This window comes from Macrobrachium rosenbergii, chromosome 51 (assembly GCF_040412425.1).
Source record: "Macrobrachium rosenbergii isolate ZJJX-2024 chromosome 51, ASM4041242v1, whole genome shotgun sequence".
In the NCBI taxonomy this organism is placed as follows: domain Eukaryota; kingdom Metazoa; phylum Arthropoda; class Malacostraca; order Decapoda; family Palaemonidae; genus Macrobrachium; species Macrobrachium rosenbergii.
In genome coordinates this window covers 75593221-75611407 of record NC_089791.1, presented here as the reverse complement: position 1 = coordinate 75611407, position 18187 = coordinate 75593221, and the positions used below count along the sequence as shown (strand labels likewise).

The 18187-nt window shown below is 36.4% G+C and overlaps 1 protein-coding gene across 4 annotated transcripts in view; it reads right to left on the bottom strand.

Moving 5' to 3' along the window:
• The window catches only part of lig (lingerer), a 409731-nt gene that overhangs the window by 129686 nt on the left and 261858 nt on the right, over positions 1-18187 (bottom strand). For all 4 annotated transcript variants that reach the window (XM_067095720.1, XM_067095719.1, XM_067095721.1 and 1 more), the window contains 2 exons: positions 16827-16979; positions 7715-7855 (listed from right to left, as the gene is read on the bottom strand). In XM_067095720.1, coding sequence (XP_066951821.1) covers positions 7715-7855; positions 16827-16979 — 294 coding nt within the window. The remainder of the gene's footprint in view (positions 1-7714; positions 7856-16826; positions 16980-18187) is intronic.

Here is an 18187-nt window from a genome sequence, read left to right as displayed (position 1 = left end):
CCTTACGTCTGAGCGTGTTAACTCGGCCGAACATCTCAGAAATTCTTTCGTCACGTTGTCGTAATGTTTGCATCTTTTACATTAGTCGTTACATAAACTTTTATATATGAAAATGTGCGCAATTTCATGTAGAATACAACAGAAAATAGCTCATGGTTGTAGCTTTTATCAGTTTTGAAATATTTTCACATAAATCATGATAACTGCCAAAATTTCAACCTTCGGTCAACTTCAACTCGACCCGAAATGGTGAAAAAATGCAATTGTAAGCTAAAACTCTTACATTCTAGTAATACTCAATCATTTACCTTCATTTTGCAATAAATTGGAAGTCTAGCACAATATTTCGATTTATGGTGAATTTTTGAAAAAAAACTTTTTCCTTACGTCCATGCGGTAACTCTGCGAACATCTCAGAAATTCTTTTAAATCACGTTGTCGTAATGTTTGCATCGTTTACATTAGTCGTTACATAAACTTTTATATATGAAAATGTGCGCAATTTCATGTAGAATACAACAGAAAATAGCTCATGGTTGTAGCTTTTATCAGTTTTGAAATATTTTCACATAAATCATGATAACTGCCAAAATTTTCGACCGAAATGGTCGAAAAATGCAATTGTAAGCTAAAACTCTTACATTCTAGTAATACTCAATCATTTACCTTCATTTTGCAATAAATTGGAAGTCTAGCACAATATTTCGATTTATGGTGAATTTTGAAAAAAACTTTTTCTTACGTCGTTTCAGCGGTAACTCTGCGAACATCTCAGAAATTCTTTACGTCACGTTGTCATAATGTTTGCACTTTTTATATTAGTCGTTACATAAACTTTTATATATGAAAATATGTGCAATTTCATGTAAAATACAACAGAAAATAACTCATGGTTGTAGCTTTTATTAGTTTTGAAATATTTTCATATAAATCACAATAAATAGAAAAAATTCGACTTTCGGTCAACTTTAACTCGACCGAAATGGTCGAAAACTGCAATTGTAAGCTAAAACACTTACAGTCTAGTAATATTCAATCAATTAGCTTCATTTTTCAACAAACGGGAAGTCTCTAGCACAATATTTCGATTTATGGTGAATTTTTTTAAAAAACATTTTTTTACATCCTGTGCGTTACTTAATTCATGCATCATTTTGTGATAATATTTTCTCTGTGTTGCTTTGATCGTTTTACAATTTGTTATATACCAAAATCATCGCAATTTAGTGTACAATACAAAGAAAAAAATAACCTGTTAGCTTTAACCATTTTGCTCACAGCACGATTTGTATAAAATTATATGAAAATTTTTTTTTGCGCTGTCATATATTTCAATATTTATATATGATAATGATATTTTTTTTCATTTCTGATGGTTGCATACTAAACTTCAGGCAATGACAAAAAAAGGAGCCAAAAATGAACTCTTAATCTTAAAAACTAAGCGTGCTGTGATTTTTAAAAAACTTTTTTCCGCAGCGCTAACTCCCGAAACACCGGCATACGGAGAGCGTTTTTGTAAATAGCGGCTCGGCGTTTAAGGGATATACCCCTTATTTGATGGCAATGTGAGCAACTGTAACCTAATCAGATTATGCACATTCAAAATAAACTTATTTTTGTTTCATATTCGTTTTGAATCCTTTTACAATTAACATAGGTTTACTAAAACCAAAAAACAACCAATGGTTGTAGCTTTTATCAGTTTGGAAATATTTTCATTTAATCACGATAAGTGCCAAAATTTCAACCTTCGGTCAAATTTGACTCGACCAAAATGGTAAAAAAACGCAATTGTAAGCTAAAACTCTTACATTCTAGTAACATTCAATCATTTATCTTCATTTTGCAACAAATGGGAAGTCTCTAGCACAATATTTCAATTTATGGTGAATTTTTGAAAAAAACTTTTTCCTTACCTCCGCTTGCAGTAACTCGGCTGGAAACCTCAGAATTTCTTTAGTCACCTTGTCATAATTTTCGCACCATTTTATATTAGGCCTTACATAAAGTGTTATACATGAAAATGTGTGCAATATCATGTAGAATACAACAAAAAATAACTCATGGTTGTAACTTTTATCAGTTTTGAAATATTTTCATATAAATCACGATAAATAGAAAAAATCTGACGTTCAGTCAACTTTAACTTGACCGAAATGGTCGAAAACTGCAACTGTAAGCTAAAATACTTACAGTCTAGTAATATTCAATCAATTACCTTCATTTTGCAACAAACGGGAAGTCTCTAGCACAATATTTTGATTTATGGTGAATTTTAGAAAAAAAACTTGTTTTTGCGTCCGCACGTTACGAATTCATGCATCATTTTGTGATAATATTTTCTCTGTGTTGCTTTGATCGTTTTACAATTTGTTATATACCAAAGTCATTGCAATTTAGAGTACAATACAAAGAAAAAAAAATAACTCATTAGCTTTAACCGTTTTGCTCACAGCACGATTTGTATACAATTATATATGAAAATTTTTTTTTCTGTGCTGTCATATATTCCAATATTTATATATGATAATGATATTTTTTTTCATTTCTGATGGTTGCATACTAAACTTCAGGCAATGACAATAAAAGGAGCCAAAAATGAACTCTTAATCTTAAAAACTAAGCGTGCTGTGATTTTTTGAAAAAACTTTTTTTCCGCTTCGGCACTAACTCCCGAACGGCGCCGGCATACAACAGACACTTTTGTAAATAGAGGCTCGGCGTTTAAGGGTTAATGATACATTATCATATTATTTACAAACATCTACTTTTGTTGTATATGTACTGTATGGTACATAATTGTATAATTTACTAATATTTGCTACTGTATTTGTACATGGGCATATATTCTGTACAAACTGTACTTTACTCATAATTTTTTGTTTGAATATCATTGGATTTAAAGTAGAAATTATGTTTAGCCATATAAAATTATAACTACAATGGCTATGTGTTTTTCTGATATCTATAATTACAGTTTCATGCAGCAAAAACTTACTGTACTTCATTCTGAGCAAATGGAAAGTGATTTGCTTCCAGCAGGTCTCTTTAAGAAATTAGAAAAAAAAGACTTATAAAGAAATATGTTTCTCCTTTACAAGTTTTTGTCAACAAAAAATATGACATATGATATCAAAATTCATATTAATCCTAAATTTTAGTGTTCGGTATTTAAAAGGTTGCTCTTGATGCTTAAAAGGTTGCCCACCTCTGCTGTATAGTGATACCTCACCCTCAGTCATTCGTTCCCAGACACGTGATAAATTAAAAACTTAATGACCTAAGTCAAATGTACCCTTTACATGATGACTTACACATCCCAAAAACCATTATAAGCAACCCCATAATGTACAATAAGTTATGTAATAGTTTTATATTTTTCAGTCTTTTTAATAAATTTATGCACGTTAACCCTCCAGAACGTAAATAAAAGCTACAAAATATTACAGGTACGGACTTTAGACTGCACTATACCTACCTGGTGGGTGATGTCAATTTGACAAAAGCTAAAATACGTGCCATATGACAATGACTGACCATACTGCCAACTGACTACAGCCAAGTGAAAAAGCTATGATGGAAATTTATTCAACTGCTTGTAAGGTTTTAATTTAGCCACCCAGCAGCACTAACACAGAAATTTTCTTTGTAGCCTGGGCTAACTGAACTATCAAAGGTACAAATTCAATGCAAACAAAACACAACAAACTACACACACTCACTCACACACTGGAATTTGCTCCTGAGGACTAGCACTGCCATGCAGTTGAAAGCTTCAACTACCATAGACAAACATCATGTAATACAATAATATTTTTTAGGTTTTAAGTTATTAAAATATTTTATTTTGTGCATACATTATACATTACTGTACAAGTCTATTAATTTGCATACTTTAACATTTGTCATTATGTGACTTGGCACTTTTCAACTGATTCTTGTACTGCATTTTTATGGCTGATGGCTCCACACTGGAACTAAGTACATAAAACTATCCAGTAAGTAGGATAGGCTCATCGAATGAACAAACACACTCATGTTGATTGACACTTTCCTGATTGTGCCTGTGGGGGTGGATAGTAAATAAACACATGCACACACATGACCAATATGACTAATGGTTTCCCCTTTGAGCATCAAGTTGGGAAACAATATGCACTTACTGTAAGGCCCAACTCACTCACTCTCTCTCTTACTGGCATTACTTAATGCAGTACTGTAAACTACATTAGTGTAGTGTTACACATTTTTCAGTATGTGTGCATGAGTACAGGGTACACGCACATATACATCATGATAGGATAAACAAACTGTGCACTTAGAATGTGTTTGCTTGCCTTTCTCTTTCTTCTCTCTCTCTCTCAATATTGTGTTGCAAAGAATTTGAGGTAACTGTTTAAAAATAAAGTTTGCTTTATTGTTACTGTATAGGTTTTATATACAGTTTTTTACACACCTTGTATGCATAAGTTAAAGTTAAGTATACCTTAGTTTTACCAGACCACTGAGCTGATTAACAGCTCTCCTAGGGCTGGCCGGAAGGATTAGACTTATTTTACGTGGCTCAGAACCAATTGGTTACTTAGCAACGGGACCTACAGCTTATTGTGGAATCCGAACCGCATTATAGCGAGAAATAAATTTCTATCACCAGAAATAAATTCCTCTAACTCTTCATCAGCCAGCCGGGAGAATTGAACTCCGGCCCATCGAGTGACAGTCCGAAGCTCTACCGACTCACCCAACGAAGGGCTTTGTATGCATAAGTAGGTACGTTCAGTGTTACAAGCAATTCATTTTTGTGAAATATCTCTGAATTTGAATAGTATGTAATTCAATACTTTAAATTGAATGATAACTACAACTTGACTATAAGCCATGAGTTATCCCTGGGATACCCTGTTGTGTAAGGGGTGTTACTTAGTGAACTTCATTACTTAGCAGAAGGGGCAGCCCCACAAGTTGTCCATAAATTGAAGCGACACTACTGTCTGGGCCCTGAGATTCCTGTGAATGTCAAAAAATTGAAACTCAATAGTTGGAGTGCGTCCACTCCTGGCTCACTGGATCAGTTTGGTTGCTGCTACCTGTACTGTGGTCTGACAATAGTCTTCATCCTCATGCAGAATCTACTCTCAATGTCCAAAAGAAGCACTTTATGCTTCAATTACTTCTTTTCCCCTGTGGCTCCTTCCAAACAAACAGCTAGTACTGTACCTGGTTGTGGCTCTGGTCAATGGAACGTCACTGATCATGAAAGCTAGAGAAAGACTGGTCATGAGAGCTTGAGCAATTCTAAAACATAGTGGTCTTGGTTGAGGTTCCTCTAGTTGCAGCTCGGTTTCTGGTTTTGGCTACAAGAGTGAAGAAGCAACTTAATAATTAAAAAGGAGAGTAAAGTAGAACTACCAGCCCCAACAGATGGAAAGCCATCCAATCCAGGAGTTCTGCCAGAACAGAAAATTTCAGATTTCACTTATCCCCTTATCCCTTAAACGCCGAAGCCCTATTTACAAAAACGTCTCCCGTATGCCGGCGGCGTTTGGGAGCTAGCGCCGAAGCGGAAAAAAAGTTTTTTTCAAAAAATCACAGCACGCTTAGTTTTTAAGATTAAGAGTTCATTTTTGCCTCCTTTTTTTCTCATTCCTGAAGTTTAGTATGCAACCATCAGAAATGAAAAATATCATTATCATATATAAATATTGGAATATGACAGCAAAAAAAAAATCGTATATAATTGTATACAAATCGCGCTATAAGCAAAACGGTTAAAGCTAATGAGTTAACTTTTTTTAGTTGTACTGTACACTAAATTGCGATGATTTTGGTATATAACAGATTGTAAAACGATTAAAGCAACACAGAGAAAATATTATCACAAAATGATGCATGAATTCGTAACGAGCGGACGTAAAAAAAAGTTTTTTTCAAAAATTCACCATAAATCGAAATATTGTGCTAGAGACTTTCCAATTGTTTCAAAATGAAGGAAATTGATTGAATATTACTAGACTGTAAGTTTTTTAGCTTACAATTGCATTTTTTTACCATTTCGATTGAGTTAAAGTTGACCGAAGGTTGATTTTTTTCTATTTATCGTTATTTATATGAACATATTTCAAAAATGGTAAAAGCTAAAAGCATGATTTATTTTTTGTTGTATTCTACATGAAATTGCACACATTTTGATGTATAACACTTTATGTAACGAATAATATAAAACGGCAAAAAATTACGACAAGGTGACTCAAGAAATGCTAGGATTTTTTATGAGCGAAGGAAAAGTTTTTTCAAAAATTCACCATAAATCGAAATATTGTGCTGGAGACTTTCCGTTTGTTGCAGAATAAAGGTAAATGATTGATTGTTACTAGAATGTAAGAATTTTGGCTTACGATTGCGTTTTTCGAGCATTTCGGTCGAGTCAAAATTGACCGAATGTTACAATTTTGTCAGTTATCGTGATTTAAATGAAAATATTTAAAAACTGTTAAAAGCTAAAGAATGATTGATTTTTTGTTGTATTCTACATGAAATTGCACACATTTTGATGTATAACACTTTATGTAACGAATAATATAAAATGGCGAAAAATTACGACAAGGTGACTCAAGAAATGCCAGGATTTTCAGCGAAGGAAAAAGTTTTTTCAAAAATTAATGGATGCCCCTCAGGACACCCCGATGCTTCCTAGGGTCGTCGTAAAGGCACGGATGTGGTCCTTGGTCGCCTTCGGTCACACGTGGGCGAACAACACGGCGCTGAGAAGCTGGGTCACTTTGGCTGCTGGGTCCTTCTCCAGCATCCCAGTCTAAAAACTCGTCTCACACGCTCACTACCGACAGGCAGTATGCGCCTTTCACGGTCCTGACGGCTTTGAGACATCTCTGCAAACGTCCTGTTGCAGCACAAATACGCAAACACTCGCCAAAGTTCTGCAAAACACGGATGCGTCAAAAATCGCTCGCGACGGTCCGACGCTGATGCTGTCTGGTACGAGAAGGAGGGAATTCGGCGCATGCGGCGTCTGGGTGACGCTTACAAACAAAACAACAGCTTGATCCGTGAACTCCCAGCATCCTCAAGGCGGCGTGATTTGAAACCTTCCGCAAACTAGGCCTATAATTATTTTTCTGCGAATATTTAAAAAAAGCATTTTTAGTCGACGTATGATATGTCCACTTGACATCCAACAGACAATTTTCGTCGACGTATGGTACGTCCATTAGGCGTTTAAGGGTTATTTTGTGAGTAAAATACACAAAAGAAAAAAAATGACTGAAACGAACTCTCCCAATAGATCAAGTGCATAAAAATTACCAGGAACTTCAGAGACATATGAATGATCTTGCATACTCACACCTGCCAATGCATATCCAGTACTAGATGTGACTGGAGTTTTCTTTCACTCTCTCGAAGTATGTGCCTGAGCAAATCTTGGTCCATGAAAAGGTCCTATGTTTAAGTTAGTGTTGAAACAAGGTTTTGTGAATTACATGTGGGTATTTAGTGGGTTACATCTTAGTTCAGAGAAAAACTAAAAATTCTTCCCAACTATAAAAATAGTTATCGTTATGCTTTAAAACTGCTGCTTCCAAAAAGTGTCATAAGCACATCCTACTTTCGTGAGATGGGTTCCTAGATCTGCAAGCTTTGTTTCATTCATAAGACTGAGGTATGCAAAATGTTATTTCAAATAATTTACACTCACCTGTGATGCATCTTTGACTGCAGGAGATGTTGAAAGTCCAGCAAGGGTTTTGGGTGCTGTGATAGACCCTAATGAAGAATGACTAGAAGCATTAGCATAACTATTTTGATACTGTCCATTGCTGCTTCCAGCACCAGAGGCCTGCCAAAATAGACCACATGTTAACAATATGCTCAATTTATGGTGCAATTTCAATAAAACAGAATGCCCACACAGAATTGCAAATGAAAACAAAAAATATGAAAAATAGTAAATGCCAAAAGCTAAGTAACATAATTGGGTAAGATTAGAACTTTGGTCAATTTAAGGACTGACACTCGACAATAATGTAATGGCGAAAAGACTTTCTCAGTTTCATAAAAAAGATATTAACATTTTTTGTTTACTTGACAACATACAACCATCAAAGAAAAAAATGAGTACCTCAACTGATTTTAAGGGGCACAAGCATTAACATGAAAAGATAAGTTTTCTACTGCAATGAACATGGTAAGGAAACCTTTCCAAGATCTCAGTCATTTATACCACTGTCTAATGAACAATTCATCTTGTTTAATACCATTTGATGATTTATTTTCTAAGTCACCCTTCTGGCTTATCTGTGTACATTAAGTACTGTAAACTGTGGTGAAATTGAACAGATGATTAATTCAGACATTCCTCAGGTAAAAAAAATTACTCATGAATGTTACTTACACAAATTAACCAAACAAATCCCATTTCATATATTTGTTTTTGTGGTTCTTCGTGAACTGCAGTGATTGTAACAATCTTACCTAGTTTCAAAGCTGGGCAAAAAAAATTATTTCAAAAGGTATCTTTTTAATAATTTTTTAAAGTTCCCACATTCCCTAGCTTGAAAAATATAAGAGTACACACAAAATGACTGTAGAATTCTATACACTGATATGTAGAATACATTTTCTGGCATGAAAAATATACAGGTACACACAAAATGACTGTGAAATTGTATACACTGATATGTAGAATAAAGAATAAAAACAAGAAACCGATATTTTACATATAATTTTCATATATTCTGAATTGCATACTAAGTGTTCATATGCATTTTTTAATGTTATTTGGGGCAGATCTGAACAATTATAGTCTTTAAAATAGTATTAATTTGTTGTTACCTTTATAAACTAATGTAACTTGAATTTAAATGTTTTTTCAATTTATGGGTATCAGTGCTTGTCAGCTAATGTAGAAAGTGGTACATATGTTAAAAATGCATCTACAATTCAATACAACAGGCAAAAATATAAAACAACAGTAAGTGCAAATGCCCTAGTCTCATAGGAAACCTCAACAAATTCTTTTATTAAAAACACTGAGGCTATGAGAGAAAGCAAAAGGAAATGCCCGCCTCAACATGAGGAATTGCAGAAACAAACGTAAACTTCATCTAAAGTTACATGAATGAGTTGTAGTGCCAGTCTGTGATATGAAACAAAAGGAAAATATTAACATGGCATTAGTAATAGAGGCACCACCAATCCTTAAAATTTATCTATAAAACAAGCACAAGAGCAAAAATAGATTTTGTGAATTCCAATATGCCAAGAGACTAATGCTGTAAAATACATCACACAAATATTGTTTCATAAGTTTAGGAGTCCAAGCTTGATAAAAGGGAAAGAATCATTTTTTTTTTTGTCAATTCTACAACCTGGCAAAAGTAAATGGCAGCAATCTGAAATAAAAGGTTCAGTAAAAAGCCACGCTTTCTTCTTCATTCACCATTTAATCTTTGTTGATGTAAATAAATTGTTAAAAATTATAATCTCAGTAAAGCACAAGTGCTCAAAACAGTTTTAGATTTATATAAGTATAGTACAAAGCCAGTTTTTTTTTTTTTTTACTTCATATCAAGTTTACATTAATTAACCCTTAAACGCCGAGCCTCTATTTACAAAAACATCTCCCGTATGCCGGCGGCGTTCGGGAGTTAGCGCCGAAGCGGAAAAAATTTTTTTTTCAAAAAATCACAGCATGCTTAGTTTTTAAGATTAAGAGTTCATTTTTGGCTATTTTTTTTTGTCATTGCCTGAAGTTTAGTATGAAACCATCAGAAATGAAAAAAAATATCATTATCATATATAAATATTGAAATATATGACAGCGCAAAAAAATTTTTTCATATATAATTTTATACAAATCGCTGTGAGCAAAACGGTTAAAGCTAACGGGTTATTTTTTTTTCTTTGTATTGTACACTAAATTGCAATGATTTTTAGTATATAACAAATTGTAAAACGATCAAAGCAACACAGAGAAAATATTATCACAAAATGATGCATGAATTTAACGTACGCATGGACGTAAAAAAAAAATTTTTTTTAATTCACCATAAATCGAAATATTGTGCTAGAGACTTCCCGTTTGTTGAAAAATGAAGCTAATTGATTGAATATTCCTAGACTGTAAGTGTTTTAGCTTACAATTGCAGTTTTCGACCATTTGGTCGAGTTAAAGTTGACAGAAAGTCGAATTTTTCTATTTATCGTGATTTATATGAAAATATTTCAAAACTGATAAAAGCAACAACCATGAGTTATTTTCTGTTGTATTGTACATGAAATTGCACACATTTTCATATATAAAAGTTTATGTAACGACTAATATAAAACGGTGCAAACATTACAACAATGTGACGAAAGAATTTCCAAGATGTTCGGCCGAGTTACCGCGCGGACGTAAAGAAAATGTTTTTTTCAAAAATTCACCATAAATCGAAATATTGTGCTGGAGACTTCCAATTTATTGCAAAATGAAGGTAAATGATTGAATATTACTAGAATGTAAGAGTTTTAGCTTACAATTGCGTTTTTCGACCATTTTGGTCAAGTTAAAGTCGACCGAAGGTTAAAATTTTGGCAGTTATCGTGATTTATGTGAAAATATTTCAAAACTGATAAAAGCTACAACCATGAGCTATTTTCTGTTGTATTCTACATGAAATTGCGCATATTTTCATATATAAAAGTTTATGTAACGACTAATGTAAAACAATGCAAACATTACGACGTGATTTAAAGAATTTCTGAGATGTTCGCCGAGTTACGCACGCAGACGTAAGGAAAAAGTTTTTTTTTTTTTTCCAGAAATTCACCATAAATCGAAATATTGTGCTAGAGACTTCCAGTTTGTTGCAAAATGAAGGTACATGATTGAATATTACTAGAATGTAAGAGTTTTAGCTTATAATTGCAGTTTTTTTACCATTTCGGTCGAGATAAAGTTGACTGAAGGTTGAAATTTTGGCAGTTATCGTGATTTATATGAAAATATTTCAAAACTGATAAAAGCTACAACCATGAGTTATTTTCTGTTGCATTCTACATGAAATTGCGCACATTTCCATATATAAAACTTTATGTAACAATATAAAACGGTGCAAACATTACGACAATGTGATGAAAGAATTTCTGGCGCTGACATAAGGAAAAAGTTTTTTTTAAAAATTCACCATAAATCGAAATATTGTGCTAGAGACTTCCAATTTGTTGCAAAATGAAGGTAAATGATTGAATATTACTAGAATGTAAGAGTTTTAGCTTACAATTGCGTTTTTACCATTTCGGTCGAGTCAAAGTTGACTGAAGGTTGAAATTTTGGCAGTTATCGGGTTTATATGAAAATATTTCCAAACTGATAAAAGCTACAACCATGGGTTGTATTTTGCTGTATTTTACATGAAATGGTGCACATTTTCATATATAAAACTTTATGTAACGACTAATATAAAACAGTGCAAAAATTACGACAAAATGACAAAAGAATTTCTGAAATTTTCGGCCGAGTTACAGCGCTGGAGTAAGGAAAAGGTTTTTTTCAAAAATTCACCATAAATCGAAATATTGTGCTAGAGGCTTCCAATTTGTTGCAAAATGAAGGTACATGATTGAATATTACTAGAAAGTAAGAGTTTTAGCTTACAATTGTGTTTTTTGACCATTTCGGTCGAGTCAAAGTTGACCGAAGGTTGAAATTTTTTGTAGTCAACGTACAGTACGTCCACTTGTCACCCAACAGACAATTTTAGTCGACGTATGATACGTCCAGTAGGCGTTTAAGGGTTAATGTCCAAACATTTCTAATACTAATTAATCAAGTTATTTGATGTGCAGAGCCAAAGATATTTTTATAATGTAATGTTTGTTTTATTTTCACATGGCCCAAAAAGCTGTTTGTTATTTTGTTATGAACTATCATTACAGGTTCACAACCCCTTATCCAAAACCCTCGGGGCAAGCTGTGTTTTGGTTTTTGGATTTTTTGGCGGTTTCGGAACTTAAGGTTGCTCCTAAATACAGAAGCACATTTCCTTTACAACAAAAAAATTCTGTAAAACTCAAAAACATATGCAAAGAACTGTAATTTGCACATATATTTATTTATCATCTAATCTCATGTGTTATGCAATCCTTAAAATTTTGTCCCAAAACATGATTTCATCACATACTGTATCTCTCACCTGTGAGAGATGCATTTTTGGTTGATTACATAAGGATATGCTTAATCTGCAGGTTTCTTTATTGACATAATATGCTACACAAGTCTTTCTATGCCTGTCTCAGTTTCAGATGGGTCGCTAAGATCTTGGTTAGATGATAAAACTAGACCTTTGTGTTTGCATACTAAGCCTAGCATTGCTTTATGCCCCTTGAAGGTGGAAGAAGAGAGCCCCCTTTGGTGGTCCTCAGGTATAAGAGGAGTTCCGCTATCCAAGCTAAAGAGGAATTCACAGACAAGATGTTATAGCCATTACACCATCAATGGAGGACTGCCTATTTAGACTGGAGTACTTGGCAAGAAGACTGGTGTCTGCATCTTGCAGCAGTCTCCGCAGTCGGTCTTGAAAAGTTCACTTCTTCCAGGAAAGCTCCTGGACACACCGTAAATCTGCCCGAGAAAAGTCGTCCACCCATTAGTGGTATCTGTTGAAGTGAGGTTGTTTGAGTACATATGGAGTGTGGAAGGAGTCATGGAAGAGTCCACCAACAACACATCTGGTTCAGGAACCCATGTCATGGTCCAGAATGGGGCTAAGAGTGTCATTGTTATGTTGCGATGAACCTGAAAACTTGTTCAGCTCTTCCTCGACCAAATTGGAATGCGGAAGGGCGTTAAAGGTCCGGGTTGGACCTAACTTGCAGCATGGCATCAGTTGCCCATGCATCCCACAAACTACCCGGTTCCCAAGCAGGCTTCCCAACCCAGATCCTAGGTGTTTGAATGGAAAACTAGGTCTGGGTTTGGAGTACGAAGGCACTTCCTTTCCAATGGTTTATGTTCAGACAGCCATTACTGTAGGTCTGACCTGATTCATGCCCAAGTGGAAAAAACAAAAGTGTACAGCTGCATTTCCCTGCCCCAAACATTAGAAGACCTCACACTTTCCTTCGAAGGTAATCGAAGAAGTCAGTCATCCAGGTAAAGAATGACATTCCAGAACATAAGTCAAACACTGGAGTAGTGAGGACTCGAGAGTAGGCTTGCCATAGAGAGGCTGGAACACAAATCCTTGCATTAGAGGACTCTGTCCTGCCAGATGGACTTGAGATACTCCCAAGAGTCCAGTGGGGACAAGTAAGGATGCTTCTTGCATAACTCACGTCTTCATCCAAATGCCCTTGGAGAGTGGATGACAGGATTGTCTGGTTCACCTTTATTCTGAATTTTGTCTTCTATTCTAAGAGAAAATGGGGTAAAGGGTGTTTTGGGCCGTGCAGATTCGCTGACTACTATGCAGTCTCATGGACAACCAAGGGAACTTGCAGATCCTTGTCCCAACCCACAGACCACCCTGCGGACTCTTGACAACTGGCAGACACTTGGACCCTCGAGAGGACTCAATTATAATGAACTCAATAACACTAAGCACAGGCTGAAGACATGCGGAAAACACAGAAACCTAGCACGGGCAGAACTGTGGATTTGACAAACTGTGCCAAACCCTTCTGCAGAACAAACACAGTTCTCTCAACTGTGTCCTGAGGGAAGAGGAAATGTAGGCCTGGAGGCAAAAACAACAGGGCTGAATGCGACTGTGTGACTCCCTCAGCAGTACCCAAGTTTTCACTTCTTGAGGTTTCAAAGTAAAGAGCCTTACCCACACAGGACAGGACTCAAGAGACCAACCGAGGTAATGTGTCTCAACTAAAAACTGGAAGTCCTCTAACTTCTTAAACAGAGTTCCTGCTGTCTAAGAGGAGGGAGCTGTCTTCATGAAGTTCAAAAATACCGGACATTAATGTTCTTCAAAAAGGGGACCTCTCTATACGCAGACTATTGCTTTCCATATGGTGGCCAGATGCGGGAGACTGATACTGAAGAACTGGTGCCAAGTTATCGGGAACTGGCGCCAGTCACTTGAAAAAACCAGAGCCAGGCGCTCACTTGGGAACTGGCGTTCAAGAAAGAACAATAATGTGTTCTAAAAAACTGTCTGTGAGCGGGTGATAAATGTTTACAGGCAGGAGTCAAGTACTGGATAGATATCGATGCTCTGTAGTAAGCACCAAGCATTCTTAAATCAGTGCTGAGCGCTCGGGAATCGACGCCGGGCCAGTGCCAAAAGCACAGAGGTAGACAGCGGGCACTCAGAAGCATGAGCTGAGCACTCGGAGACTGTGACTGTCATATTTTGCAGAGAGAAGAATTTCTAGTCTGTTGGAACGTAATAGGAGATGTCTCGTCACTACATCTCTTCAAGGGTCGGGACTCGCCATGAAAAACACCTAGAATGCCTCTCGTCAAGGTTAATTTTTAGTCCAACGACAATTGGTGGGCACTAAAAGGGGCACCCTTCCAACGGCAGTCTGAGGGTCTTCCACTACACGAACTGGAGTGACAAGTTCTACCGAGGAGGTGACTTCCCATGGGCAAACCCCACCAACCTCATTTGGACTTTAGGAAAATCTTCTTCCTTTTACCTAGCAGTCTTGGGAGAGGGGCACTCTGCAGCCACTGGACTCTTGGAAATTGCTGGGCGCCAAAGAGCGCTGGACGTGAGTTTTGGCACCAAATACTGGCGCTCCACAACTGAAAGTACAGGAGACAAGTGCTGCGGACTTCCTAATTCTATATCACTAAAGCATATCCTTTTGGAAACCTGTTGTCCACCAATGCCTGGGACTGGACAACAGGCTCGACTGGGGGGAGGGGGGGGGGGACTACCCTGATGCAAACCCCCTCAGACTCCCTTGGACCACAAATATGTCTTTTCCCAGGTTTAAGGGAGCAGGACAGTGACCTTTGGTCTAGGAAATCCGACAGGCTGGACAGTCACCTTGTCCCCTACACTTCTGGCAAGACGCCTTTTCAGTGGCTGTCTGTCGCCACCTGGGGACCATACAACAGGTTCGACCGAGGGGACAATTATGCAGGGAATTTTCCATCAGCCTCCATTGACTTTCAGTATGACTTCTCCCAAGTTCAGGAGAGTATGACAGTGACTTAGGTCTAGGAGAACTGACGGGCTAGATAAACACCTCTTCCACTGCACAACACTACACTATCACAAGGTTAACTTCTGTTAACCCATACACAAGAATTGGCAAGGGCACGGGAAGGAAGCAAGGAAGCCTGGAGTGGAAGAAAATAAGAGGGCTAGTTTAGTATTAAGAGAGAAAAAATTAATGTGGGAAGAGTTGGTGCCAGACAATTGGGAGCTGGCGCCCGGCGCTGGGTGATCCCAGAATGTGAAAGGCGCCCAGTGTAGCTGGGTGCCAGGTGAGCCAGTAGCTCCAGAAGCTAGTGATCACTCCTGGGAGCTTGGTGCCTATTCTTGGCTGTCAAGAGAGCTTTTTTATCCAAAGGTCCATCTCCGCTAAAATAAGTTATTTCTCTCCTTACTACGTTCTGTCCTTACACTTTTTCAGTTTGCTGCAAAGGAAAGTGTAATAAGAAAATGTTGTAAATCAATTCTTTATCGACAATTGTTTTGAAGCACACAAAGTACCATCAAACAATACATATCTCAATTCCTTATCAAACATTATTTGAGACTAGCGGATACGTATTCGCCACCGAAAACATCGGTTCAGTAGCAAACACATTTTCGTTATAATACGCTACTTGGTAAGGGAGAGTCAATCAACTGATTGCAATATTGATGCAGAGAAATATGATACACTTGAATCAGATCTTAATAACAAAACGATAAAATATTGATCCTGAAAGCTGTAGGCTTGAAGGCTACTCGAAATTGGCGATATTTCACTGAAATCCGGTTATCTAACCAGCGAATAATAAACAAAGCTGCTGTAAACACCCAATATTTACACCGAGCACGGCAGCAAGAGAATGAGGTTTTATGCTAAGTGGTTCCTAGCATTTCCGTTAGTGGGCAGGACTGGTCACCTATACTGAACAATCAGAGCACTACCTACCGCGAACTTTAAAATTTAAGCTGCTGCATGAGTGGAAAGTATAGCTATGTAATTACTTGGAAAGTTACTTATATGAAAATCCTTGTTTTAAAAGCAATAAGGAGAGACTTTCTACAGGGGTCTCATCTTCTGTTACTGGAATACAGCTTAGTGAAATTATAACAACAATAAATTTTCTTGTGCAATATTTTGCAGCTTCACACTTTGTGTAGTTCAGCAGATATACATTTTGAGGCTTGAATTTCCACATCCACAGGACTAACACAACATATAATTTATGGGGATCGTAATAAAAAAAAACTATTAAAACCAGTATCTGTAATGAAAATATCAATATAAGCTCTTGAACTACAACCGATTCCCTTGAACGAAATTAAAACTAAATATCAGCTGATAAAAAAATAACACATTTAAAGAAAAATAACAAAATTCCACATAATTTTAATAAAAAGAAAAAAAGAAACAGACCAACTATAAGAGATAATGCTTTAAACAAATCTTGTTTTCTAGCAACAAGATTCCAGATAAAGCACTAATGATACCCAACACTGTAGTTTCAAAGCACCACCCAATTTCAACAAATAACAGCTAAAGGGAACAACTGATATCAAGACAGAAAAGAAATCCAATGAATATCCTGATATAGACAAGTCTTTCAGTATAAAGCTAACTACAATTAAAATACTGAAATTTCAATTGACAGCTTATCCTACCTGAACAGAAAAACTGGAACCATAACCACCTTGGCTGCTGGAACTGCTATTACTATTGGTACCTGTTGACCCTGAATTGGTATTACTATAAACGGTGCTGTTGCTACTGTTGCCTCCACTTCCTCCCTGTTGATTAGTTGTTGAATATGAATTCTGCAATAAAAGACCAGTTGACATAAGATATGGAAATTATCACCAAATGAAGAACAAAATTCCTGTCTAAAAATAATCATCACCAAACGAAGAACAAAATTCCTGTCTAAAAATTATCTTATTTATGAACCCTGTAACAGAATTTCGTGCAGAATCCTTATATAGTATAATAAAAAGGAGAATATCAGCTATTCACATTCTTCAGGACTAAAGCCATTCTAACTGGTATACATAAGAACCACTTCCTAACAGAATCCCCCATCAAAATGTTATTACAACCAGTTCATCTACCCTTCAAGTTCCTAACATGTTTTTGTTGGTCAATTACAGCCATTTATATCAGTAAATAGCTCTACCATAAGTACTGTTACAACAACACTGCTTCCTTCCTAAAGCATTTCTAACATACAGTACAACAACTCAACCACCACCTGCAACACTCCAGAAATTGAGGAAAGCTGAATTCAACTGCTGTATTTGTATTAATCGTTACTACTGCATTTACATATGTGAAGTTCGAGTCTGAGGCTACAGCATGGGGAGATCCAGAGTAGCAGAGCCCTGATGCAAGTTCCTTTGGCTCTGAGTCATCCAACTGCAAGAGGTAAAACTTACCACTGTTACTATGCTGTATAGGTCATGAAAGAGGTGATTTAGGGCTTTTTGGAAACAATAGGGAGGAAGACTCTGCACATTACATAGTACAGCATGAATTTAGAGCTATTCAAGTGACATTCTCTCATTAAACCTGAGCACATCTCATGTGCCTCTGTTGTAGTCATCCACATCACTTTCAGAGGTTTTTCTTCCTCTTCTTTACTTTCAACACTGTCCTCTTTGATATTACATGCTTCAGGGTTGGTAACACTACAGCTACCTTGTTTGCCTGTTATAACAGAGATAAATGGTGTGTCACCATCTTGATGCACACACACTACTTCATCCTGCTCAGTGAACTTGTCCACTATTTCAATGGTTGTGATGACTCAAAGAATCTGCGGAATTTCAGATAATAACTCATTCTCCTGTCCCAAAAGTCTGTATGTTCCTCCAGGTCTCTTCATCCTCTTGGAACATAGTACTAAGCCACAACTTTCTTTATAACCCCTGCAATGCATTCACCTGATGCCAGGTCACAGAAGCCATGTAATGATATCTCTGATGCTGTTATCATGCTGTTAACAATGAAAGGGTGTAAAGTCACTACC